The sequence below is a fragment of the Scyliorhinus torazame genome, chromosome 7 (assembly GCF_047496885.1).
Source record: "Scyliorhinus torazame isolate Kashiwa2021f chromosome 7, sScyTor2.1, whole genome shotgun sequence".
Lineage (NCBI taxonomy): Eukaryota > Metazoa > Chordata > Chondrichthyes > Carcharhiniformes > Scyliorhinidae > Scyliorhinus > Scyliorhinus torazame.
In genome coordinates this window covers 303,933,020-303,959,274 of record NC_092713.1, presented here as the reverse complement: position 1 = coordinate 303,959,274, position 26,255 = coordinate 303,933,020, and the positions used below count along the sequence as shown (strand labels likewise).

The window sequence follows — 26,255 nt, the reverse complement described above, 5'->3', positions numbered from 1 at the left end:
CCAGTGGGTCCCCCAGTACGCAGACAAGGCCCGCCCCCTAATACAGACCACGACCTTCCCTCTGTCGACAGAGGCTTGCCAGGCCTTCAGCCGCATCAAAGCGGATATCGCAAAGGCCACGATGCGCGCCATCGACGAGTCCCTCCCCTTCCAGGTCGAGAGCGACGCCTCCGACGCCTCCCCTTCCTGCCACCACCGCACCCCGCGACCGCCCCCTTCCCAGGAGGATCGGTTCCCCTCCCCTCAGCACCGACCAAGAATAAAGCCCAAGCTGAAACCGTAAGGCTCCTGGAGGCGACAACACCGGTACAAGCACCACCACCACCGGGGCCGAGGCGATCGACACGGACGACCAGACCACCCGACCGACTCGTGGCGTCGATCTAAAACTAAATATGGACTTTTCACAAGAACATTTTGCTTTTCTTCCCATACCCTCTGTAAATAGTTGCAACAGGACAAAATTGTACAATACTGTATTGCCTTGTGAATGTTTTTTTTCCTCCCAGGACCAGCCCTGTAAACCCTTACCACCATACGAAGCGTCACCCCGCCGGGTTCATTTTTGACAAGGGGTGAATGTGGTAGTATGTATTGGGGGTCATGTGGGACTGGAAGCCCTAATGTCATTGGCTGACAGATCCCGGGTCCTGGTTGGCCGTTGACCTCTAGCTCCGCCCTGAAGGCGGAGTATAAGAAGCCGGAGTCTTCCCCGGCAGGCCAGTTTACTATCGAGCTGCGGGGGAACAGACACGCTTAATAAAGCCTCATCGACTTCACTCTATTCGTCTCACGGAGTCTTTGTGCGCTACAGTCAGCGACCTCACTTTTGCCTCAACCTGCCCTCCAGACCAAATGCCAGAAACCCAGCGGCTGATTTGCATCTTTACTAAATGAAAGTTCAGAAACCTCACACTAATTCAGGAAATCTGTGTCTGAACTGCTGTAAGTCACCTCTACCTCTCAATGTCTGGCAAACTGTTTTCTCACTCTAAAGGGGAGTCCACGAATCAAAAGCCCGATGTCGTTCTGTATTGCCTGCTGCTAGACTCAAGCATTTGAACGAGCCTATCAGCAAATTTAGAGCTACCAAGGCTCTGATTGATGTTCCTATGGTGTGCAACCCCCCACCCCCCGCCATTGACCGGGGCCCACGCTACAGAGCTGTGGGTTTAATTGAAAGTCTGTCTCTGCTTTACGCTGTAGCCGTCTAAACACAACAGAAACACAGTTGGAACTTAATCAATCCTCACACATACAAACACCTTTGTCTGGCATGAATCTACCTATAGGTTTTACCCTTCCAGGCACAGAAACATAAAAAGCATACGTTATTTCTAACGTTTACCAATACAAATATAAATCCTGTAAAACTATCTTTGTTTTCTGAGCTAAAAACACAGCAACTTCCACTCTAAGAAACATGAATTTTAATCTGTAATGGCCAGGTCTGATTGTACTTTTCGGACAAGAGAAATCAGTGTTAGAAATGCAAGATTATGAACATTTTTCTTTCTGCATCCTTGTCAAGTGCTCCCTAGTCCACAAAAAACAATTGTGGCATTACTTAACACACTAGTGCAACATAATACAATATCAAAAGAGCATTCAACTTGATGACTCCGACTCCATCCATTTCTGGCATCAATGTTTCATTGTTCTCAAAATGAGCCTGCCATTGTTGTTGAGATAATTTGTGTCCTGGCGATTAATTAATAATAATAACAGCAGTTTTCTGAGCTAAAATCACAGCAACTTCCAGTCTAAGAAACATGAATTTTAATCTGTAACGGCCAGCACTGATTGTATTTTTCGGACAAGAGAAATCAGTTAGAAATGCAAGATTATGAATATTTTCTTTCTGCATCCTTGTCAAGTGCTCCCTAGTCCACAAAAAACAATTGTGGCATTACTCAACACACTAGTGCAACATAATACAATATCAAAAGAGCATTCAACTTGATGACTCCAGCTCCTTTCATTTCTGGCATCAATGTTTCATTGTTCTCAAAATGAGCCTGCCATTGTTTTGAGACAATGTGTGTCCTGGAGATTAATTAATAATAATAACAATAATCTTTATTAGTGTCACAAGTAGGTTTACATTATTTTTATTCATTTACGGGATGTGACCATCGCTGGTTAGGCCAGCATTTATTGCCCATCCCTAGTTGGCTTTCAGAAGTTGGTGGTGAGTTGCCTTGTTGAACCGCTGCAGTACTTGAGGTGTAGGTACACCCACTGTGCTGTTAGGGAGAGACTTCCAGGATGTTGCCCCAGTGATGGAAGGAGCGGCGATATATTTCCAAGTCAGGATGGTGAGTAACTTGGAGGGGAACCTCCAGGTAGTGGGGTTCCCAGGTATCAGCTGCTCTTGTCCTTCTAGATGGTAGTGGTCGTGGGTTTGGAAGGTGTTGCCTAAGGAACCTTGGTGAGCTAATGAGGATTCTTTTGCAGCCAGTCCGGATTAAATGATCAGTCGAACACCTCGTTACTTTAACATATGTTTATTTCTCGGCCGGGGCTAAGACCACTGTATCACTTGAGAGTTACAACAGCAAGCCAAAGTCAATACATCTAACAGCAGTTCTTATACAGCTTTTGGTTCATTTCAGAGAGCAGCTCCCTCGCATTTCATCTGTGCCTTTTATCTTAATTATGATTATTTTCAAGCACAGCGCAACCCTTCCCAAGGCCGTTACTGCAATTTGTCTAGTACAAAAACAGTGATACAGCTTGCTACCAAAAGAACCTGTCTTGACATTTCTTCACACAAAGCTTTATCTAACATTTTGTTTTTCCCATAAAGTTCCAATCCATCTTGAGCCAAACTCTCATTGATCCATCATCAGCCAAACTCTCACTACTGCAGTGCATCTTTAGATGGTACACATGGCTGCCACTGTTCGTCAGTGGTGGAGGATTTGAATGTTTGTGGAAGGGGGAGCAATTAAGCGGGCCACTTTGTCTTGGATGGTGTTGAGCTTCTCGAGTGTTGTTGGAGTTGCACTCATCCAGGCAGGTGGAGAGTATTCCATTACACTCCTGACTTGTGCCTTGTAGATGGTGGACAGGCTTTGGGAGTCAGGAGGAGAGTTACTCGCCATAGGATTCCTAGTCTTTAACCTGCCCTGGTAGCCACAGTATTAATGTGCCTAATCCAATCCAGTTTCTGATCAATGGTAACCCCCAGGATGTTGATTGTGGGAGATTCAGCGATTGTAATGCCATTGAGTGTCAACGGCCGTTGATTAGATCCTCTCTTGTAGGAGATGGCCATTGTCTGGAACTTGTGTGGCGTGAATGTAACTTTTTTTTAAAAAATCTTGTTATTGGCATTTTCAAAATTATATACATTGCCGTTGGTTTTCATTTATTGTAGTCATCAAGGTTCCTTCTTAGGTTTCTCTATTTACAGTCTGGCTCAGCATACAATCCTCCCTTATCACCCCCTTCCAGCTTAGCATACAATCCTCTCTTATTCCCCCCCCCAGCTCTTCTCTCCTTGACCGCCCTCCCTTTCCCCCCCTTTTCACTGCTGCTCTCCATTTTTTCCACTGGGCTTTGCTACCTCACGTCTGGAGGGTGGCTATCACCACTGGGCTGCTGGAGTGTTTCTTGGGCGGGGATGGGAGTGCCGCCGTGGCGAGGGCCCGGAGAGAGGTCCCCTTGCAGGAGGCCTCCTCCGCATACACCCACTCGGCCTCTGGCTCCTTTATCCATCCCATCACTCTTTCTGCCGTCGCTGCCCAGTGGTAGAAGTTTGTAGGTTTGGGAGGGCTAGCCCTCCCCTGGATTTTGTTTTCTGTAGGACCTTCTTTGTGATCCTAGGATTCTTTCCCCCCATACAAACGCCATGATTAATTTGTCCAGTGCGCTGAAAAAGGCCTTGGGGATATAGATCGGGATGGATCTTAGTAGAAAGAGGTGTCTGGGCAGTACGTTCATTTTGATCATCTATACTCTCCCTGCCAGGGAGAGTGGGAGTGTGGTCCACCTCTGCAGGCCCTTTTTGACTTCCTCTGTCAGACTGGTCAGGTTTCATTTGTGGATCCCCATCCAGTCATGAGCGATTTGGATCCCCAGGTAGCGGAATTTGTGCTGGGCCTGCTTAAACGGCAGTCCCACCAGTGCTGTCCCTCCCCCTTGCGGGTTCACCAGGGCAATCACCCGAGAAGGCACTAAACTCTTTCAGGGGCGTGATGATTCCTTCCATGCCGCTTTGTGGGTCTGAGATGTAGAGGAGCAGGTCATCCACGTAGAGTGTGACTCTATGCTCTTTGCTTTCTCTTAGGATACCCCTCCAGTTCTTTGCTGCTCTGTGAGTGATCACTAATGGTTCGATCGCTCGGGCGAACAGCAGCGGCGGCAGCGGGTATCCCTGCCTGCTGCCTATGTGCAGCTGGAAGTACTGGGAGCTGGTGTTGTTTTACCATATGCTTGCCATGGGAGCATTGTACAGGAGTTTCATCCATGAGGTGAATCCTTTTCCAAGCCCAAACTTCTCAAGCACCTCTAGAAGGTACTTCCACTCGACTCTGTCGATGGCCTTTTCTGCGACCTCCGGAAGACGATCACTTCAGATGCTCTGTCCCCGGATGAGGTCATAATCACATTCAGTAGGTGCCTGATGTTTGATGTTAGCTATCTACCTTTGACAAAACATGTTTGGATCCTCTGCGACCACCTCTGGTACGCAGTCTTCTAGCCTTTTGGCTAGGATCTTGGCCAATATTTTGGCATCTACGTTCAGTAGCAAGATGGGTCTGTATGAACCACATTCAGTCGTGTCTTTGTCTGTCTTAGGTATTAGCGAGATTTAAGCTTGTGCTAGAGTAAATGGCAGTGTGCCACTCGCCAGCGAGTCTGTGAACATCCCCCGCAGGTGCGGGGCCAGTGCTGTCGCAAATGATTTGTAGAAGTCCGCCGGGAACCCGTCTGGACCTGGCGCCTTCCCCGCCTGCATGGAATTTACACTCTCCATGATCTCTCCCAGTTCTAGCGGTGCTCCCAAGCCCCGTTTACTATCCTCCCCCACAACTGGCATGTCCAGTCCATCGAGGAACTATTTTGTTCCCGAGTCCCCTGGTGGCGCAAATGTAACTTGCCATTTGTCAGCCCAAGCCTGGATATTGTCCAGGTCTTTCTGCATTTGGACATGGACTGCTTCATTATCTGAGGAGTCACTGAACATTGTGCAGTCATCCGCAAACATGCCTACTTCTGACCTTATGATGTAAGGGAGAAGTACCACTTGTTTGCCCAACCTTTGGCCCCATATTCATCACAAAATATCTGTAGATAATTTGCTCAATCACTCCTGAACCTACATTTTATAGAACAATGGCTTCTCTTACAGTTTTCATAACTTTACCTGCAGAGCCCGCCTCTTTATTATCTACATTTTGCTCCTTAGCAACCTCATCCTCAAACATGGAATCAGTTTTTACATGTATGCTGCAACCTCCTGCATTTTTGTTCCTCAGGCTCAGGTTTTGTGTACCGCCCCTCCCCTTGGCTCACCATTGGCAGCTGTGCCTCAGCAGCATAGGCACCATGTTCTGAAATTTCCAAACCAAGCCTTTCTACCTCTTCAGCACCTTGAAGATTTTCCTGTATAATTTGGGTAATTTGTTCTAATATTATCTACTTTGGCTTGGCATCTGCTTTTTTGATCATGCCTGTGAAGCGTTTTGGAACATTTTCCTATGATATAAGCACTACATAGCTGCACGTTGTTATTGTGTGTTGGATCTTATAGGAACAATCCAAGTCCTGCACTCTGCTTCAAGCAGCATTGATCTCGGCCTTGAACACCCATGTGGCAAAACAATCCATGCTTTAAAAACCCACCGGTACAGAAATTCCCCAAAACACTCCTCACTCTCAGCGAGAATTTTAAATGAATCTCTCGCCACCATCTCCCCAACCAGAGAAAAGGATCTACCAATCTAACAAACTGCTTACATTTTTTTAGAACTTCAATCAAATGCCCAATGGAACAGTCCCATAAGTCTGGAATAAAATTGCTTCAACACATTTGTTCAATGTTTACAGACAAAATGTTCAGCCTGAATCTCTCAAATCCTTTCGAAGAGTGGCTAATTCAATTCCATTCAGAGTATGATTAACTATATTTATTCCAAAGTAGTTCTTTATAGTTCTCAACAATAAAATTCATTTGTATTTGGCCAATTACATAACTGAACAAAATCCTTAAAAAAAATATTTGTAATTTAAAATTTTATTTTTCCAAGGGGCAATTTAATGTGGCCAATCCACCTACCCGGCACATCTTTTAGTTGTGGGGGTGAGACCCACGCAGACACGGGGAGAATGTGCAAATTCCACATTGTCAGTGACCTGGGGCCGGGGTCGAACCCAGGTCCTCAGCGCCTTGAGGCAGCAGTGCTAACCACTGCGCCACCATGTTCCCCATAACTGATCAAAATCCTTGGCAAATTGTTAGCAGCATGTACGAATTCTACACTTCTCCAGATGTCAGTGTTATCAGCAAATTTAAAGTTTACGTTCACAGTCAGATTGGAAAACAACAGAGCTCCAAACACCAACTCTTGCAGGGGTTAGTTCAGCACTTCATCCCCTCTCAATCCATGCCCACCATATACTGCATAATACTCTTTCATTGATATTTGTATATGTTTCCAAATTAATTGCTCATCTAAAATTTTCACACTGAATTGCTGAATGGACCCTGAAAGGTCTATTTTTAAATGTAATTAGAAATTTTTTATGTAGAAATTTTAAAAACCTTCTCATTAAGCAATGTATGTATGGCAGTTCTTAATGTGGAAGCTTGCACTCATATCAGATATTCAAAATAACTTTTTTAAAAAAAAGTTGGTTTTATTGGTGATACAAGGACACCAACTAGTTTCTCCACCCTGCTCAAATGCTGGAATAGCTCCATTGCAAAAAAAACCAAGAGGCCAGGTCAGTGTAGATTGAGTGTTGTTCCAGAGCCACCCAACTCCCAGACGGCCAGATGGTGAAGAATATAATGTAAGTCTAATCTTTACACACTTTATACGTTTTCTTTACAAAAATTCTCTCAAAGCTGAATCTTGCATTAAACAAAATCTCTAGCATTGTGATAACCTGAAATTTTACAGGACTGACTTACTTTGGACACAGAGTTGGAGTGTAGAGGTTTGGGAGGGTAGAATTTACAATTAGTTTTCTTTGCATCAATTTCTTTGCATCAAAAAACAACAATAACACAGTTGGAATAGGCATAACTCAGAGATTGCCTTTGGTACATTGTTTGGCACTGCACCGAATTTAACATGGACAATGTAAAATTTCTCCATTAAAACCAACTCCCTCTAATTCGGTTTTCTCCACCCTCTTTCCCCCCCAAAAAAAATCAAAATCATACTTCCTATTATTAACAGCATGCCAAGTCTCAGTCAATCTGAAATATATAAATGCTTAAAAATGGAAGTTACTGACCTGGTTCCGTCCACGTACATTTGCATATCTGAACTTCTGGATGAAATAGAAGATCAGCCAAGCCAAAGAAATGATCATCAACACAATAAATGAGATGGACACGAAGACCAGAGAGCCACGGCTGTACTGTGGGAAATGTGCTGTTCCAACTGCTATAGACATCAATACAGTGAGGTTTTTTTCCACATAACTCAGAATTTCACGACCTCTACGCTCAGAAATCATGATGGCGACTATATTACCAGTTCCTGAAAGCAAGAAAAACAACGTACTTAACCTCCAAGAAATTGACCACATGTCAAAACATTCAAAAATATGCAAACTTGAGAATTTCTACCTTAATTTTCTCCTGGACACCCCCCCCCCCCCCCCGCCTTTTGCACCCCAACCCCAAATAAGCTAACCAATAAAATAGATTTCAGTAACCTAGGTTAGCTGCACTCCAGACATTTTCATTTCCCCAACAGAGAAATGAGAAATAAGTCTAGTGTTCCACAGAATATTTCACAACCCATGGCTATATGGAACATCCAAATTCCTTCTTCAAGTAAAAACTATGGACCCAATCGAACGGCCTTATCCTGATCTACTGGAGACTCGGCGAGGCTGTTAAATCGTGCGTGGCCTCCCGCGAGATTTGCGACATTCAGGACGCCTCGCAAGATCGAATGAGATCTTCCGTGACGTCGCAATCTGGATCTCGCTTACACCAGCAGGATCCAGATTTGCATATTTAAGTGAGCCTACACTAAATATGTCTCCGTCGATTCATCCAAGGCAGTGCTACCCGTGCAATGCCAAGGTGCCCAGGTATCAGGCTGGCACTGCTAAGGTTCGAGCCTGGGGTGCCTTGCTCTTATAATGTGGGGCGAGTTCGAGAAGCCCCTAGCAAGTAAGTTGGAGTGTTGGGAGGGGTCCACAAACCATGGTGGAGGTTCCAAAGATCGGGGCGGCATTTAAAAATGGCACACGTGTACTCCAAGATCCATACGAACGGAATTTCAGAAGGAGAGACTGAAACCCTGAAGCTGAATCATTGTTGCATATATCACTGAGTGTAAGAATCACAATGATTACATCCTGCTATGGATTTGAATATAACAAATATATTTGCCACATATCAGAAATATACAAGTAATAATTTTCTTGGATACCTTTATGGGTTCCATCCTGCACTCAAATTCACCTTTGAACTGGAGCAGTGTCGACCAGGGGTTTCTCGACCGGTCTTCCAAAAGCCTACCTTCATTGGTCAATATATGCGTTAGGATTCTTACAGTTCCACATACTGAGAGATTAGGTTTATTGGCAACCTTGTAAAACAAAGCCCAAGCCATCTGCTCACCATGTAAGCTTGATGCTAAAAGAACAGACATCCTGCGGGGATAATAGTTACCTTGATTAGATAATTTTGCGATGTATATCACGTAAATTCACGAATGAGCATAAGGCCGTCACATTCGGCCCTGAAAAATGCCCAGTCTACCTCAAATTACCCTGGAAGGGCAAGGTGTCTCAAATTTGAGCAACAGGTGAAGTTAGCGGTTTCACACTACTACCATGCAGTAGCAACATGAAAGGTATTCCCCACCAATCGGATGCTATCGTCAAGCCAAAAAGACATTCTATCACACAAATGAGTAACGTGGTATATGAATTTCAGTGCTAGTGTGACGCAAGGTATATAGGCCATCCGTCCCAAAGACTGGCAGATCGTATCAACAGCATGTCTATTCCACTGTTTGTAACTGACAAAATACAGACCGTACCCAACCAGAACATGCATGCAAAACTCAAAAACACAGTTTCCAACATTAGATGTGATTCTGTGTGCCACAATTGATGTAATTCAGTAATCGGACACCATTTGCTAAATAATTCTCAGTGCGCTAGAAATTATGCTCATAACCAATTTAAGGTTGCAAGTCAGGCTTACAGTATGGTGCATTTACATGGACTGGATGCTACATATATTAGTAGACAGGGCCCTGTTTGCAGACCGAAAGAACATGTGCACATATTGCACCTGTGTCAGCTGAACAAAATAAGTGATAGCCAATAGCTAGTTCATTCCTCAGGGCAATGCCTCGACCAGTCAAGCTGACTATTTAAATTTTCAAACAATGCTTAACAGCCAGTCACCATTAACTGGTGCATTTGCCATGGTAACACCTCTACCAATCAGAGTCCACTTTCCAACCAATCAGCACTCTCTTCTCATACAGTATAAAGTCATTGTTTCCTGACATTGGTATTCTTGTGATTGTCCTGCTGAGTGCAAGCTTCAACAAAAATTGTGTTAAAGGTTCATCAGCAAACTCCTGAGATTTTGTTCAGTAACTTTCCTCCAATTTCTACAAAAAAAGTATGGTCCATTAAGCCAGATTTCACTCTGGGATCTGACTTATCCGGTATTATCAGATGGGATCGTAACCGAGCATCAGGAATGTCAACAAAAATTGGGTGTACTGGCGTCGGACTAAGTAAATTATGCATGTAACAGGTAGCCAATCCATTACAATGCAGACAAATTTCTGCTCCTAAAGATGGGAGGAGTGTGCGCCCCGTCCACCCACTGACCCCTCAAAATGGCTCAAAGCCATAGTGCTGATGAAGACCTGTTGCCCCTGACATGCAGCTCCTAATGGATCAGAGCAGATGACAATGGAGAGACGCTGGAGAAAGCAGTGCATTATCTTCAGGGATGAGAGTGGGTGAAAGGGTATGCAATTTTTAATGAAAATTTGATGAATTAGGGGGAGTCGGCCACTTGAACCCCTTGAGCTTGCGCCACCATTCAATAAGATCATGGCTGATCGGATTGTGAAAAGGAATCATTTACATACTATAGTGCAAAGCCACTGCATATAAATGCTTCCAGGCCATTTCAAGTGGGTACAAACATTCATTTTCCCTTTGATTAATGTATGCAGGTACAGCAGCCTCTGGACATACTACCATGGGCATCTCCACAAGGTTGGCCACTAAGTGCATTTCAGCTGCATCAATCAGAATTACGTGAACAAATTGCCTTTAACTCCTCTAAAGCGACAAGGGGAGCACTGCATTGGTGTGGCCACATGCAGAGGCCATCAAATCATGAGGCGAACTAAATGGGCCAATTGTGGTTTTTTCATCCTGTCTCAATCAACAATTTCTCTCTCCGTACACTTCATAGAAAATTACACAGTTAAGGCACATGTCTGGGAATCCTCGTATTGTTGCCATGCCTGGATAGGTGGTTGGAATTGGCGAAGGATGACAGAATCCTCGATGGTGAGGCTAAAGCCTCTGGGCAGATAGCCTTCCACCATTGGTACAAGTCCAGGCTGCACCTTCCATGCATGTGCAGCACAGGTTTCTCAGGCTCACTTCCATGCCCTCAACCCGGCTGAATGGTGGCACAGTGGTTAGCACTATTGCCTCACAGCGCCAGGGACCCAGGTTCAATTCAAGCCTTGGGTGACTGTGTGGAGTTTGTACTTTCTACCAGTGTCAGTGTAGGTTTCCTCCCACAGTCCAAATATGTACAGGTTAGGTGGATTTACCATGATAAATTTCCCCCTAGTGTCCAAAAGGTTAGGTGGGGTTACTGGATTACGGGGGTAAGAAGGGGGAGTGTGTCTATATAGGGTGGTCTTTCAGACTCGATAGGTCGAATGGCCTCCTTCTGCACTGCAGGGATTCTATGAACCTGGCTCAGAGGGGTTCAGGTAAAAGTCCTTAAAACTGGATACCCCTGATATTTATGGTATTCCCACAAGCCCGTCACCCTCAGAGTCACGCCTGTCCGCCTCTTTGTACAGCGCTATCGTCCTCTGGGTTCACTTCCTTCTCATCTCACCTCCTACTCTTCCCCTAAGGAGTTGTCTCCTTCAAGGGCCTCGCCAGCCTCAAGGTCCACACCTCTCTGGATGGCAATGTTATGGAAAAAGCAGCAAACTGTTACATGATTGATTTTTGCAGGGCACCACCTGAACAGCCCAGGCCCCAAAACTGTATCTTCCAAGGCCAATGGCCTGCTCAATCATTGACTGAACGAATAGGGGGTTCTGTTGAAACACCCCTATGCCTTTGTTTCGGGTTCCCATAGATGGGTGAGTAGCCATGTCATGAAGGAATATTCCTTGGTCCTCAAGGATCTATTCATGCACTCTGGAAGCTGGAGGGAAGATCAACGGCAGCGTGGACTAATGGCAGATAGAGGAATGATGGCAGCTGCCAGGATAGTGAGCACACTCTTGCTATGGTTGCAGACCAATTAAATGTTGAGAGAAGCCCTTCCTGTTGACAAAACTTACTGACTGGTTTGTTGGTGCCTTGATAGCCACAGGGGTGCAACCAATGATGTCCAGCACCTGTAGGAATCCAGCGGTGGAGGTGAAACCTAATGCCCTTTATGCTTGCAAGATTGTACCAGCCATGAACCGAAAGAACTGTCCAACACCGAGGGTGGCACGGTGGCGCAGTGGTTAGGACTGGTACCATACGTGCTGAGGACCCGAGTTTGATCCCAGCCGCGGGTCACTGTCCGTGTGGAGCTTGCACATTCTCCCAGTGTCTGCGAGGGTCTCACCCCGAAACCCAAAAAGATGTGCTGGGTAGGTGAATTGGCTGCGCTAAATTGCTCCTTAATTGGAAAAAAAGAATTGGATACTCTAAATTTATTTTTTTTTAAAAGAACTGTCCAGCTCTGGCAAAGAGGGCATTATTGATCGGCAAGCTGCAGTGGTATGCTGCAATTACTGCCACAAGGATCCCAGATGGTCCATGAAATAGCCAGAAGCTAAGGTGTTCAATGCCACAATGACATTGAAGGCCACAGGGACAGGCATGGATGACCAGTGCTGCGAGGTCTTTGGTAATGAGGTCACAGATGCCAGCGATCTGGGGCAATGGATCTGGGTCATCTCCAGGTGCCCAGTATTCAGGAGTAGATCCTGTGCTGAGGGTATTGTGTCTATCCTGCCCCCTCTTTCCTTTCCCGTTCCCTCCTACTGATTGGGGTTCTGCCTTTCCTGCACTGGGACTTGGTCCAAAATCTGACATTTGAGCGTGCGTTGCCAACTGGAGCCTTCTTCTGGCTAATTGGCTGCCTAACGGTCCTTGGCAGCCTTGTCCCTTGATTTGCTTTCTCAGTGAGGTGGGAGGGGTGCTGACCTCGTTCAAAGCGATGCTGCGGAGTGCCCCCTCTCCCTGCCACTTGCGCAGTGCCAAGGGCACCCTCTTACTAAGAACTGAGTCCCCTCATCCTGCCATTTTATAGGATCAAGGCGATTGATCTTACTTCAATTTCTAATGCTCTCCAATAAAAAATGGCAAAGGGATTTTAAAATTGTCAGTCCATATAGTGTTAATTCTTCTATTTAAATGATAGCATAGGTGATACCCACTCTGAATTTGAGCAATTGATGGCTCTGGCGAACAAGCACCAGCTTGAATTTGTTTTTGGAAAGATAATAGTGTCAAAGAATCCTGTAGTGGTGCTCATTGAGTCAAGATCAATGGCATAGTTTTAGAGCTAAGACGTGTGAAATAACTGACCAAGGCAACTAACTGATGCTGGAGAGAAAGAGGAGAATGCACAGGCATGAAGCACATGATCAGGTAGGAGGAGAGAGAGAAATGCCGTTCAGCTCAGGGAGCAGGAAACATCTGTTTCCTCGGTGGGGAAGGGTGTGGACGGGGATTGGGACAAAAGTTCAGTGGCAATTTGTTCATGGGGGAGGGGAGCATCATTTCAATAGATATGTCTCTTAAACATTTGGTTTTAGGCATATGAACCTCTACCCCCCAAAAAAACACCTTTGAATACCCTCAAAATGGAGAATAAAGTTTGTAAAGAACACTTAAAAAAGCAATATTCAAACACAGAGCAGCTTTCCGTCAAAACAAATCTCTAACTGCACCCCTCCCATGAAACAAAATGCCACTGGCATTCAGGAGACGAGTGAATAATATTTGTGCGCAGGCAAGCTCTTCTCCCCCAAAGCAAGTTTCATCCACATAATGAAAAAGCTCCCATTATATCTCCCCAAGCTGAGGTAGCATTCACACATTTCTCTTCCCTTTTTTGTGGGGTTGTGGTTTGCCCCGTGCTTGTGTGCGGGGTTGCCCCGATGATAGTGGGGGGCGTTTTGCTCTGATGCTTGCGAGGTATCATCCATGTCCATGGGGGGGGGCGGGGGGAACCTTTGTGGAGCCGGCATTGCTGGCTTTATCAGGCCTCACCACAGTGACAACTGAAACCATACCCCCAGATTCTCCGTGAAAAGAGTACGAGAGCAGTTATTTTCAAAACGAGGGTCATGACCCACAGGTGGGAGTTGGGAGGGTTGCAGGGACATACGTCACGGCATTTGCGATCGTGGGAAGTAAAAATGCCGGCCGGCTGTTCCGCACATGCATGCCCCCTCAGCAGTGCACAGGCCTGGAGCCCAGCGAGACAGAAAGCCTCCTCCTGACGTCAGTGCACTGGCCCAGGAGCAAATTAAAAAAATTTTTTTTTAAAATAAATTAAATCGTTGGAGTCTACCTGCCTGGAGCAGCGGCAGAAAGCACGACACGTGTCCCTTACACCTACATCACATATTCTGGGCGAAAAAAAGAGATTCCTCAGCAGCCAGCAGTGGTGTGAGCTCCAGGGTCTCTGGTGAACAACCCATGAAGTTGAAAACAAAAACAAAACAACAGAAAGATGATTACTTGATTAATTTATTATTGTTTATTAATTTTTCCCCTGCAAATGAGGGTTCAAAGTTCATGTGTGTTATATGCAGGGAACTGGAAAATGAAAGTTTAAAACCGTCAAAATTTCAAAGACATTTGAAGACATAAGCGTGGCGAGTTCGAGGACAAACCTCTTGATTTTTTTCAACGGATGCAGTGAGATCTTAAATCATCAGCTGAAGTCATTATCAAAAATGTAACATTGAATAACAAAGCAAGTGAGATCGTGAGGACTAAACAGGTCAGAGGACCAAACAGGTCAGTGAAATTGGTGGGTCGCGAAGGTCGGCTGGTTGGTAAAAATGAGGCCCGGGCAAAAAAGTTTCAAAAGCACTGCTAGAGAATCTGCAGAGAAAACGTGGCTTTGCAGCTGGTATCACTGGTGTTCTCATTAAAATTAACACAAATTATCATAGGATTCCTCCCATTATATGTGGTATATACAGTTTGGTATATAAAAGGCAAGTTGAGCCTTTAAATGCAAACATATAGGGCGAGATTCACCACAATCGGTGAATTGGTCCGACGCCGGCGGCAAGAATAGCACAAACCACTCCGGCGTCGGGCCAACCGGAAGTTGCGGAATTCTCTGCACTTCCGAGAGCTAGGCCAGCGCCGGAGGAGATGGCGCCGTGCCAGCTGGCACTGAGGGGACTGCGCGTGTTAGCGCATGCGCAGAACCACCAGGGGCCGGATGCCCCCGCTCCCCCCCTCCCCGCGCCCCCCCCCCCCTCCCCGCCCCCCCGAGCCCCCCACTCCCAAGGACCGCACCAGCTGGCCTACCAGCCAGGCACCGCCGTGTGAGACCATGTCCAATCCATGTCGGCGGGACTGGCCAGAAACAGACGGCCGCTAGGCCCAGTGGGGCCCCGAGAATTGCCGGGGGGGGGGGGGCGCTGCTAATGCCACCGACCGGCGTGGCGTGATCCCCACTCCTGCCCGAAAACCGGCGCCAGAGAATAAGGCAGCCGGCTTCGGAGTGGCGGGGCGGGATTCGCGCCGTCCCCCTGGGGATTCTCCGATCCGGGGGGGGGGGGGGGGGGTCGGAGAATCACGTCCATAGGATTTGACTAGGTTATTAAACCAGGGAATATATGCTCAGCATGTGAAAACAATCTGAAAACTATGAAATAACTGCTTCATTATTTAATTCTGTTCCTCTAAAACTTGATCAAGTACTTCAATGAATCCATTTCAAAGATGAATCATCAAACTCTGCACTCAAGAACAGAAACTCTTTCACAGTCTGAAAGCTGCATGCTGGGTCTGTTATCTTGGTAAGAAGTCTTACAACACCAGGTTAAAGTCCAACACTAGCGAATCACTAGCTTTCGGAGCATAGCTCCTTCCCTCATTCACCCGAGGAAGGAGCTGTGCTACCAAAGCTAGTGATTCGCAACAAACTTGTTGGACTTTAACATGCTGTTGTAAGACTTCTTACTGTGCTCACCCCAGTCCAACGCCGGCATCTCCACATCTGTTATCTTGAGCAGCATATTTGGAATAAATAGGTATGTCATCTGTAGCATTGAGACACCCATCTATGCAAAGGAGTTGTTTTTAGTATTTCAATGCCACTGTAATGTTTTGTCATATGTAGTTGAATTGTAATGTTTTCAAATGAAGATGCTTTGTGGTTCAATGTGAAATTAATTATTTTTTCAAAAAACAGCTTTGGTCAGCCATGTTCATCATCTGGCCATGATAAAAAAAAGGCAAAGCATGCTAAATAGACAAAAGCTATGCACGCTTTGTCTATAAATACTGAACATTTTGAAGGACCACATTACAAAATCCAAACAATAAAACAGCTCTAGGGTGTTCAGAGAAAACAATGCTTTATTGTATTGTATTTTAATGTGCAACAATGTGTGTTAGTCTAGAAATATCAAAGGATGTTTCCACTGGAGTTGCAATGTCTCCAATTTTCAGTTGTACAGTTTTGACCAGTTGTTACAAAACATAACCGCTAACTTTGTTTGAGGGATATTGGGATGTTCCATAGAATCCACAGAATGCCTAGTGCAGAAGGAGGCCTTTCGGCCCATTGAGTTCACACCGACCCGCTGAAAGCACGCCAAGGCCCACTCGCCACCCTATCTATGTAGCCTCATAACCCCACCAAACGTTTGAACACCAAGGGATAAGCCACCGAACCTGCATATCTTTGGACCTAGAAGGCTTGCAATACCAGGTTGAAGTCCAACAGGTTTATTTGGAATCACTAGCTTTCGGAGCGCAGCTCTACTCATCAGGTGAGTGAAGAGGTGGGTTCCATAAATGCATATATAAACAACATCAATGATGCAAGGTGATACTTTGAATGAGAGTCTTTGCAAGTAATTAAGTCTTTACAGGTCCAGACGGCACGACTGGAGAGAGGGATAATCACGCGACAATCACCAGGCAGGTATGTTCCCTTCCAGTCGGGGAACACTTCAGCAGTCAAAGGCATTCAGCCTCTGATCTTCGGGTAAGTATTTTCGAAGGCGGCCTTCAGGACGCATGATAACGCAGAATCACAGAGCAGAAACTGATAGCCAAGTTCCGCACTCATGATTGCGGCCTCAACCGGGACCTTGGATTCATGCCTCACTACATTCACCCCCTCATCATCTGGCCTGGGCTTGCGAAATCCTACCAACTGTCCTGGTTTGAGACAATTCACACCTATTATCACTCTCCCCAGTCGCTCCGTCTGGATCTGTAAAGACTTCATTACCTTCAAAGACTCGCATTCAAAGTATCATCTTGCATCATTGACTTTGTCTATGTGTGCTTGTGGAATCTGAAAATGCATGCAAAAAGAACAAAAGGTAACATTTCTGCAAAGGCAAGCAACCAAACTCGCTGAATTTTCATCAGTCCTCACACAGTACTGTCATTCAGCCAATTCAACACACCCCAGCAGAAAAAGAACACAGTTCTGTGGAATAGTTGATCACCTCAAACTGTAGATCATCATTCCTCTATCAAATTTTTATCCAGTTCTTTCTTGGAGGTTGTGCTGCTTTTTTGGAAGCTTACTTATCCACTACACAGTGGAGCTTAAAAAAAGTTCTACTTTCATTTGATCCTTGTTTATCTTAAACTGGTGTCCTATGGCTTTGAGCTCACACTGAGCCTTTATTGTTGTCACGAAGCCTTAAACCAAAATGGTGGATATGCCAGGTTTGCAAAATAAGAACACTTGCAAATATACAGCAGTGTAATTCTAGACTCTATCCCTCCAAACTCAAACTGAGTTCTTGAAACTATAACTGATGTGTTAGTAATTTAAGATCGGTCACTGTTTCGTGGCAATGATGGAAGTAATTCGAAGTGACAAAGTATACTGACATATTATTAAAGTTGGTTTGCTTCGCACTAAACAATGCTAAGTAGCAGCAGGCAGCTAAGTATTTCTACAGTCTATTGCCGCTCAGCACTTTAAAAGCAAGATCATTTATTAACTTCAATTTTGTTTCTTGCAGTGTAAGCAAGTTCAGCTCCATGAACATTTCCTTATTTAAACCCTGGGTTTTGCATTATCTCTGCTCTGCGCCACCTGTGGGGAATGCATTCTCAAAACTGGCCTACTTGTGACAAAGATTATTATACTATTTTAATATTCCAAAGAAAAGCTCACCAATGATTTATAGGTTAGAATAACTGATTTTGTCATAGAACAAATGGTCCCAAATGCAACCAATTGTAACACAGAAGCAAAACACTGAGGATTCTGGGAATCTGAAATGAAATTAGAAAATGCTGGAAGCACTGCTGAATGAGTAAACATTTCAAGTCAAGGACCCTTGTCGTTGACCTGAAACCTTAACTGTTTTGCTTTCTTTTTTAATTGCGACTCATTAGATTGGTTGATGGTTGGTAATAATAACACGGTGGGCTGGATTTTCCGCCTGCGTCTGCCAGCTGATTGGGGAATCTCACTCGAGGTCAATGGATTTCTTCATTGTACGCTGCTCGCCCGTGGCGTTCTTATGGCGAGAGAATCCAGCCCAGTGTCTTTCAAACTTTTTTCCCAGGACCCACTTTTATCAACCGGTCAAACTTTGGGACACACCATTAGTGCTTACTTTTAATGCGACAGGTGAGCCTGCTTGGTCCTCACGATCTCACATTCAATATTACATTTCTGCTAAGGACCTCAACTGACAATTTAATTTCTTGCTGCACCCGTTGAAAAAGATCATGGGTGTGTCCCCAAATTTGCCTTGCTTAAATCTTTAAATGCCTTTGAAGTTTTGAGGATTTAAAAACTTGCATTTGCCAGCACTTCCCTGCATATAACACACATGGGCTTTGCATCCTGATTTGCATTGGCAAAATTAACAATGCAATACCTCAAGAAATCATCTTTATATGGCTTTGTTCCCAATTTCAGATTCTTATTAATTGTTTGTTCACCAGAGGCCCTAGAGCTCTGGATGCAGCTCACACCAGCACTACTTTGTCCTGCCGTGGACTCTCCGGCGAAGCTCTCTCCAACAGATTCAATTGAGAACTCCTAGCCCGTTTTTGTCCCTGGTCCTCTCATCCTTTATTACAAAATGATCCATCTTCAGTTCCTGTTGCTTGCTTCTGGCAGCTACAAAATGGAGGAATCTCCTCCATGATTTCACCCAGAGCACGTGATGTCAGTGTACAGGGCACGTGACTTGCTCTCTGCCGCTGCTTCTGGTGGGAAGACTCCATCGATGAAAAAAAAACAATCTGGTCCTGGGACAGCACGCTGACATCAGGAAGCGGCGGTCTACCCCGCTGGGCTCTGGGCCTGTATAGTGCTAGACCCGGCTGAGGGGGCATGCATGCATGGGACGGCTGGCATTTTAAAAAGCTGGTCACGGCCATTGGACACTACTTCCCGTGCTCGGGAATTCTGCAGCCCCTCCAACACCTACCCGTGACACACCCACGGGTCGCGACCCTGAGTTTGACTGCAGTAACAGATCGAGTGGAAACTCGCAGCAAAGAATTAATAATCATATACAAATATACCTTTATCTTTGCGAAATGACACGCTTAAATTTGTACATACTTGTTGCTTCCTTTTCAAATATACATGACCTGAATCTACATCTATATTATTCAATCTCCTAATTAATTGACATCTAACTTTAAACTAGCAAGTTGGGGGGGGGGGGGGGGGCGGAAAGGGAAAGTCAGGGAACCAAGAGGTGAAGTAATCAGTGGGAAGCGTAGCTGCTTAGGAATACAAAAAAGTACGAAAAGACAGAACTCAGGAGAGGTTACGATAGTCCCCATCCCACAAAATATGACACAGTGTATGGAAAGGCTCAGTAAACCAAGGTCCACCACACTAAGAAAACAAAAAGGGACGGTCAATAGAGAATCAAAGGTGCTATATTTAAATGCGCGCAGTGTACGGAACAAGGTAGATGAGCTTGTGGCCCAGATTGTGACTGGCAGGTATGATGTGGTAGGCATCACAGAGACGTGGTTGCAGGGGGTTCAGGGCTGGCATTTAAACATCCAGGGATTCATAACCTATCGAAAAGCCAGAGAGGTGGGCAGAGGGGGTGGGGTTGCCTTGTTAATTAGGAATGAAATTAAATCAATAGCACTAAATGACATGGGGTCAGATGATGTGGGGTCTGTGTGGGTAGAGTTGAGAAACCACAAAGGCAAAAAAAACATACTGGGAGTTATGTACAGGCCTCCCAACAGTGGTCAGGACCAGGGGCACAAAATGCACCAGGAAATAGAAAGTGCATGTCAGAAAGGCAAGGTCAGTGATCATGGGGGACTTCAATATGCAGGTGGACTGGGTAAATAATGCTGCCAGTGGACCCAAGGAAAGGGAATTCATTGAATGTTTACAGGAGGGCTTTTTGGAACAGCTCGTGATGGAGCCCACGAGGGAACAGGCCATTCTGGACTTTGTGTTATGTAATGAGCCAGACTTGATTAAAGATCTTAAAGTAAGGGAACACTTAGGAGGCAGTGATCATAATATGGTAGAATTCAATCTCCAATTTGAAAGAAAGCAGGTAAAATCAGATGTAAAGGTGTTACAGTTAAATAAAGGTAACTACAGGGGCATGAGGGAGGAACTGACGAAAATCGACTGGGAGCAGCGCCTAGTGGAAAAGACAGTAGAACAGCAATGGCAGGAGTTTCTGGGAGTAATTGAGGACACAGTACAGAGGTTCATCCCAAAGAAAAGAAAGGTTATCAGAGGGGGGATTAGGCAGCCATGGCTGACAAAGGAAGTTAGGGAATGCATCAAAGCAAAAGAGAAAGCCTATAATGTGGCAAAGAGTAGTGGGAAGTCAGAAGATTGGGAAGGCTACAAAAACAAACAGAGGATAACAAAGAGAGAAATAAGGAAAGAGAGGATCAAATATGAAGGTAGGCTAGCCAGTAACATTAGGAATGATAGTAAAAGTTTCTTTAAATACATTAAAAACAAACGGGAGGCAAAAGTAGACATTGGGCCGCTCCTAAATGACGCTGGTAATCTAGTGATGGGAGACAAGGAAATAGCTGAGGAACTAAATAAGTACTTTGCGTCAGTCTTCGCAGTAGAAGACATGAGTAATATCCCAACAATTCAGGAGAGTCAGGGGGCAGAGTTGAATATGGTAGCCATCACAAAGGAGAAAGTGCTAGAGAAACTAAGAGGTCTAAAAATTGATAAATCTCCGGGCTCAGATGGGCTACATCCTAGAGTTCTAAAGGAGATAGCTGAAGAAATAGTGGAGGCGTTAGTTATGATCTTTCAAAAGTCACTGGAGTCAGGGAAAGTCCCAGAGGATTGGAAAATCGCTGTTGTAACCCCCCCTGTTCAAGGGAACAAGGAAAAAGATGGAAAATTATAGGCCAATTAGCCTAACCTCGGTTGTTGGCAAGATTCTCGAATCCATTGTTAAGGATGAGATTTCTAAATTCTTGGAAGTGCAGGGTCGGATTAGGACAAGTCAGCATGGATTTAGTAAGGGGAGGTCGTGCCTGACAAACCTGTTAAGAGTTCTTTGAAGAGATAACAAATAGGTTAGACCAAGGAGAGCCAATGGATGTTATCTATCTCGACTTCCAAAAGGCCTTTGATAAGGTGCCTCACGGGAGACTGCGGAGTAAAATAAGGGCCCATGGTATTCGAGGCAGGGTACTAACATGGATTGACGATGGGCTGTCAGGCAGAAGGCAGAGAGTTGGGATAAAAGGTTCTTTTTCGGAATGGCAACCGGTGATGAGTGGTGTCCCGCAGGGTTCAGTGTTGGGGCCACAGCTGTTCTCTTTATATATTAACGATCTAGATGACGGGACTGGGGGCATTCTGGCTAAGTTTGCCGATGATACAAAGATAGGCTAAGTTTGCCGATGATACAAAGATAGGTGGAGGGGCAGGTAGTATGGAGGAGGTGGGGAGGCTGCAGAAAGATTTAGACAGTTTCGGAGAGTGGTCCAAGAAATGGCTGATGAAATTCAACGTGGGCAAGTGCGAGGTCTTGCACTTTGGAAAAAAGAATAGAGGCATGGACTATTTTCTAAACGGTGACAAAATTCATAATGCTGAAGTGCAAAGGGACTTGGGAGTCCTAGTCCAGGATTCTCTAAAGGTAAACTTGCAGGTTGAGTCCGTAATTAAGAAAGCAAATGCAATGTTGTCATTTATCTCAAGAGGCTTGGAATATAAAAGCAGGGATGTACTTCTGAAGCTTTATAAAGCATTAGTTAGGCCCCATGTAGAATACTGTGAGCAATTTTGGGCCCCACACCTCAGGAAGGACATACTGGCACTAGAGCGGGTCCAGCGGAGATTCACACGGATGATCCCAGGAATGGTCGGCCTAACATACGATGAACGTCTGAGGATCCTGGGATTATATTCATTGGAGTTTAGGAGGTTGAGGGGAGATCTAATAGAAACTTACAAGATAATGAATGACTTAGATAGGGTGGATGTAGGGAAGTTGTTTCCATTAGCAGGGGAGACTAGGACCCGGGGACACAGCCTTAGAATAAAAGGGAGTCACTTTAGAACAGAGATGAGGAGAAATTTCTTCAGCCAGAGAGTGGTGGGTCTGTGGAATTCATTGCCACAGACGGCGGTGGAGGCCGGGACGTTGAGTGTCTTTAAGACAGAAGTTGATAAATTCTAGATTCCTCGAGGAATTAAGGGCTATGGAGAGAGAGCGGGTAAATGGAGTTGAAATCAGCCACGATTGACTGGTGGAGTGGACTCGATGGGCCGAATGGCCTTACTTCCGCTCCTATGCCTTATGGTCTTATGGTCTGAAGCTATGGACAGTATAATGGTTAATGGAGAGCATGGCAGCAGGTTACGTGACAGGTTATTATGTAGAGATATGGGTTCAAAGACAAGGAAATTTGGAGAAAGGGTAAGAGGAAAAATAATTTGCGAAAAGTTACTGATCAAGGTGTTAGGATTCATAACAAAGACATAAAAAACAGCATAAGTGTACTTTACCTGAATGCTAGTAGTATACGGAATAAAGTGAATGAGTTGATGGCGCAAATCATCGTGAATGACTATGATTTAGTGGCCATTACTGAAACATGGTTAAAAGATGGGCACGACTGGGAGTTAAATATCCAAGGGTATCAGACTATGCGAAAGGATAGAATGGACGGTAAGGGCGGTGGTGTAGCTTTGTTGTTTAAGGATGGCATCTGGGCAATAGTAAGGGATGATATTGGTGCTATGGAGGTCAAGGTTGAATCAATTTGGGTGGAAATCAGGAATAGTAAGGCGAAAAGGTCACTGATAGGAGTAGTCTATAGGCCACCAAATAGTAACAGGATGGTAGGGCAGGCAATAAGCAAAGAAATAACGGATGCATGTACAAATGGTACAGCGGTTATCATGGGAGATTTTAATCTGCATGTTGATTGGTTTAACCAGGTTGGTAAAGGCAGCCTTGAGGAGGAGTTTATAGAATGTGTCCGGGATGATTTCCTGGAACAGTATGTAATGGAACCTACAAGGGAACAAGCAGTCCTAGATCTGGTCCTGTGTAATGAGGCAGGATTGATTAATGATCTCATAGTTCGGGATCCTCTTGGAAGGAGCGACCACAATATGGTGGAATTTAAAATACAGTTGGAGGATGACAAGGTAAAATCAAACACTAGTGTTTTGTGCTTAAACAAAGGCGATTACAATGGGATGAGAGATGAACTAGCTAAGGTAGACTGGGAGCAAAGACTTCATGGTGAAGCAGTTGAGGAACAGTGGAGAACCTTACGAGCGATCTTTCACAGTGTTCAGGAAAGGTTCATACCGACAAAAAAGAACGACGGTAGAAAGGGGAAAAATCGACCGTGGATATCTAAGGAGGTGAGGGACAGTATCAAATTGAAGGAAAAAACATCCAAAGTGGCAAAAATTAGTGGGAGACTAGAGGACTGGGAAGTCTTTCGGGGACAACAGAAAGCTACTAAAAAAGCTATAAAGAAGAGTAAGGTAGACTATGAAAGTAAACTTGCTCAGAACATAAAAGCAGATAGTAAAAGCTTCTACAAATATATAAGACAAAAAAGAGTGGCTCAGGTAAATATTGGTCCTTTGGAAGATGAGAAGGGAGATTTAATAATAGGAGACGGGGAAATGGCTGAGGAGCTGAACAGGTTTTTTGGGTCAGTCTTCACAGTGGAAGACACAAATAACATGCCAGTGACTGATGGAAATAAAGATATGATAGGTGAGGACCTTGAGATGATTGTAATCACTAAGGAGGCAGTATTGGGCAAGCTAATGGGGCTAAAGGTAGACAGGTCTCCTGGCCCTGATGGGATGCATCCCAGAGTGTTAAAAGAGATGGCTAGGGAAATTGTAAATGCACTAGTGATAATTTATCAAAATTCACTAGACTCTGGGGTGGTCCCAGAGGATTGGAAAGTAGCAAACGTGACACCACTGTTTAAAAAAGGAGGTCGGCAGAAAGCGGGTAATTATAGGCCGGTAAGCTTCACTTCGGTTGTAGGGAAAATGCTGGAATCTATCATTAAGGAGGAAATAGCGGGGCACCTGGAGGGAAATTGTCCCATTGGGCAGACGCAGTATGGGTTCATAAAGGGTAGGTCGTGTCTGACTAATTTGGTAGAATCTTTTGAGGACGTTACCAGTGCAGTAGATAACGGGGAGCCAATGGATGTGGTATATCTGGATTTCTAGAAAGTTTTTGACAAGGTGCCACACAAAAGGTTGCTGCATAAACTAAAGATGCATGGCATTGAGGGTAAAGTGGTGGCATGGGTAGAGGATTGGTCAACTAACAGAAAGCAGAGAGTGGGGATAAATGGGTGTTTCTCTGGTTGGCAACCTGTAACTAGTGGGGCCCCTCAAGGATCAGTGTTGGGCCCGCAGTTGTTCACAATTTACATAGATGATTTGGAGTTGGGGACCAAGTGCAATGTGGCAAAGTTTGCAGACGACACTAAGATGAGTGGTAAAGCAAAAAGTGCAGAGGATACCGGAAGTCTGGAGAAGGATTTGGATAGGTTAGGTGAATGGGCTAGGATCTGGCAGATGGAATTCAATGTTGCCAAGTGTGAGGCTATCCATTTTGGGAGGAATAACAGCAGAATGGATTATTATTTAAACGGTAAGATGTTAAAACATGCTGCTGTGCAGAGGGACCTGGGTGTGCTGGTGCACGAGTTGCAAAAAGTTGGTGTGCAGGTGCAACAGGTGATTAAGAAGGCTAATTGAGTTTTGTCTTTCATTGCTAGAGGGATGGAGTTCAAGACTAGGGAGGTTATGCTGCAATTGTATAAGGTGTTGGTGAGGCCACATCTGGAGTATTGTGTTCAGTTTTGGTCTCCTTACCTGAGAAAGGACATATTGGCACTGGAGGGAGTGCAGAGGAGATTCACTAGGCTGATCCCAGAGTTGAGGGGATTAGATTATGACGAGAGGTTGAGTAGACTGGGACTGTACTCATTGGAGTTTAGAAGGATGCGGGGGGGATCTTATTGAAACATATAAAATTATGAAGGGAATAGATAGGATAGATACGGGCAGGTTGTTTCCACTGGTCGGGGAAAGCAGAACTAGGGGGCATAGCCTCAAAATAAGGGGAAGTAGATTTAGGACCGAGTTTAGGAGGAACTTCTTCACCCAAAGGGTTGTGAATCTCTGGAATTCCTTGCCCAGTGAAGCAGTTGAGGCTCCTTCTTTAAACATTTTAAAGAAAAAGATAGATACCTTTCTAAAGAATAAAGGGATTCGGGGATATGGTGTACGGGCCGGAGAGTGGAGCTGAGTCCACAAAGATCAGCCATGATCTCATTGAATGTCGGAGCAGACTCGAGGGGCCAGATGGCCTACTCCAGTTCCTAGTTCTTATGTTCTTATGTTATGTTCAGCTTTCCCATTCACTCTATTGACTCCCAAGCTCTAAAGATCAATTCTTCTAAAACTTCAGAAAAGCTAGTGTAGTGGTTATTTTACTAGACTAACAATCCTGAAGCTTGAATCAATAGTCCAGAATCACCAAGTTGAAATCCCACCACCAGCCCAACTGGGGAATTCAAATTTAGTTAACAAAATAAATCTGAACATCTCGTATCAATAATGGTGACCATTAAACTTCTTGATGGCTGTAAAAAATCTAACTGGATCACTAATGTCTGCAGTGATTCAAGAAGGTGGCTCATGAACACCGTCCCAAGGGCAATTAGGGATGGGCAATACATGTTGATCTTGCCAATAATACCCACATCCTGTTAATGAAGAAAACTGCTGGTGATATGCTATTCCATAAGTATCCACCCAAATTACCCCTGTGCTTGCTGACAAGTCTGCTCCCTCATTGCCACAAATTAAAAAAATTGCTTTCTAGTGTTTAAATCCCTCATGGTCACGTCATTCCTCTATCCACTTCCGGTGGCGCCCATGAGCTGGTCAGTCGAACACAAGGGATGGATTCTCCCATACCCGGCGGGGCGGGGGGTTCCAGCGTAATGGAGTGGCGGGAACCACTCCGGCATCGGGCACCCCCAAAGGTGCGGACGTCTCCGCACCTTTAGGGGCCAAGCCCTGACCTTGAGGGGCTACGCCCCCG

At 45.1% G+C, this 26,255-nt stretch overlaps 1 protein-coding gene across 3 annotated transcripts in view; it reads right to left on the bottom strand.

Annotated features, from left to right (window-relative positions):
- Positions 1 to 26,255, bottom strand: part of rnf130 (ring finger protein 130) — a 282,069-nt gene that overhangs the window by 223,620 nt on the left and 32,194 nt on the right. For all 3 annotated transcript variants that reach the window (XM_072512683.1, XM_072512681.1, XM_072512682.1), the window contains exon 2: positions 7,474 to 7,721. In XM_072512683.1, the coding sequence (XP_072368784.1) occupies positions 7,474 to 7,721 (248 nt within the window). The remainder of the gene's footprint in view (positions 1 to 7,473; positions 7,722 to 26,255) is intronic.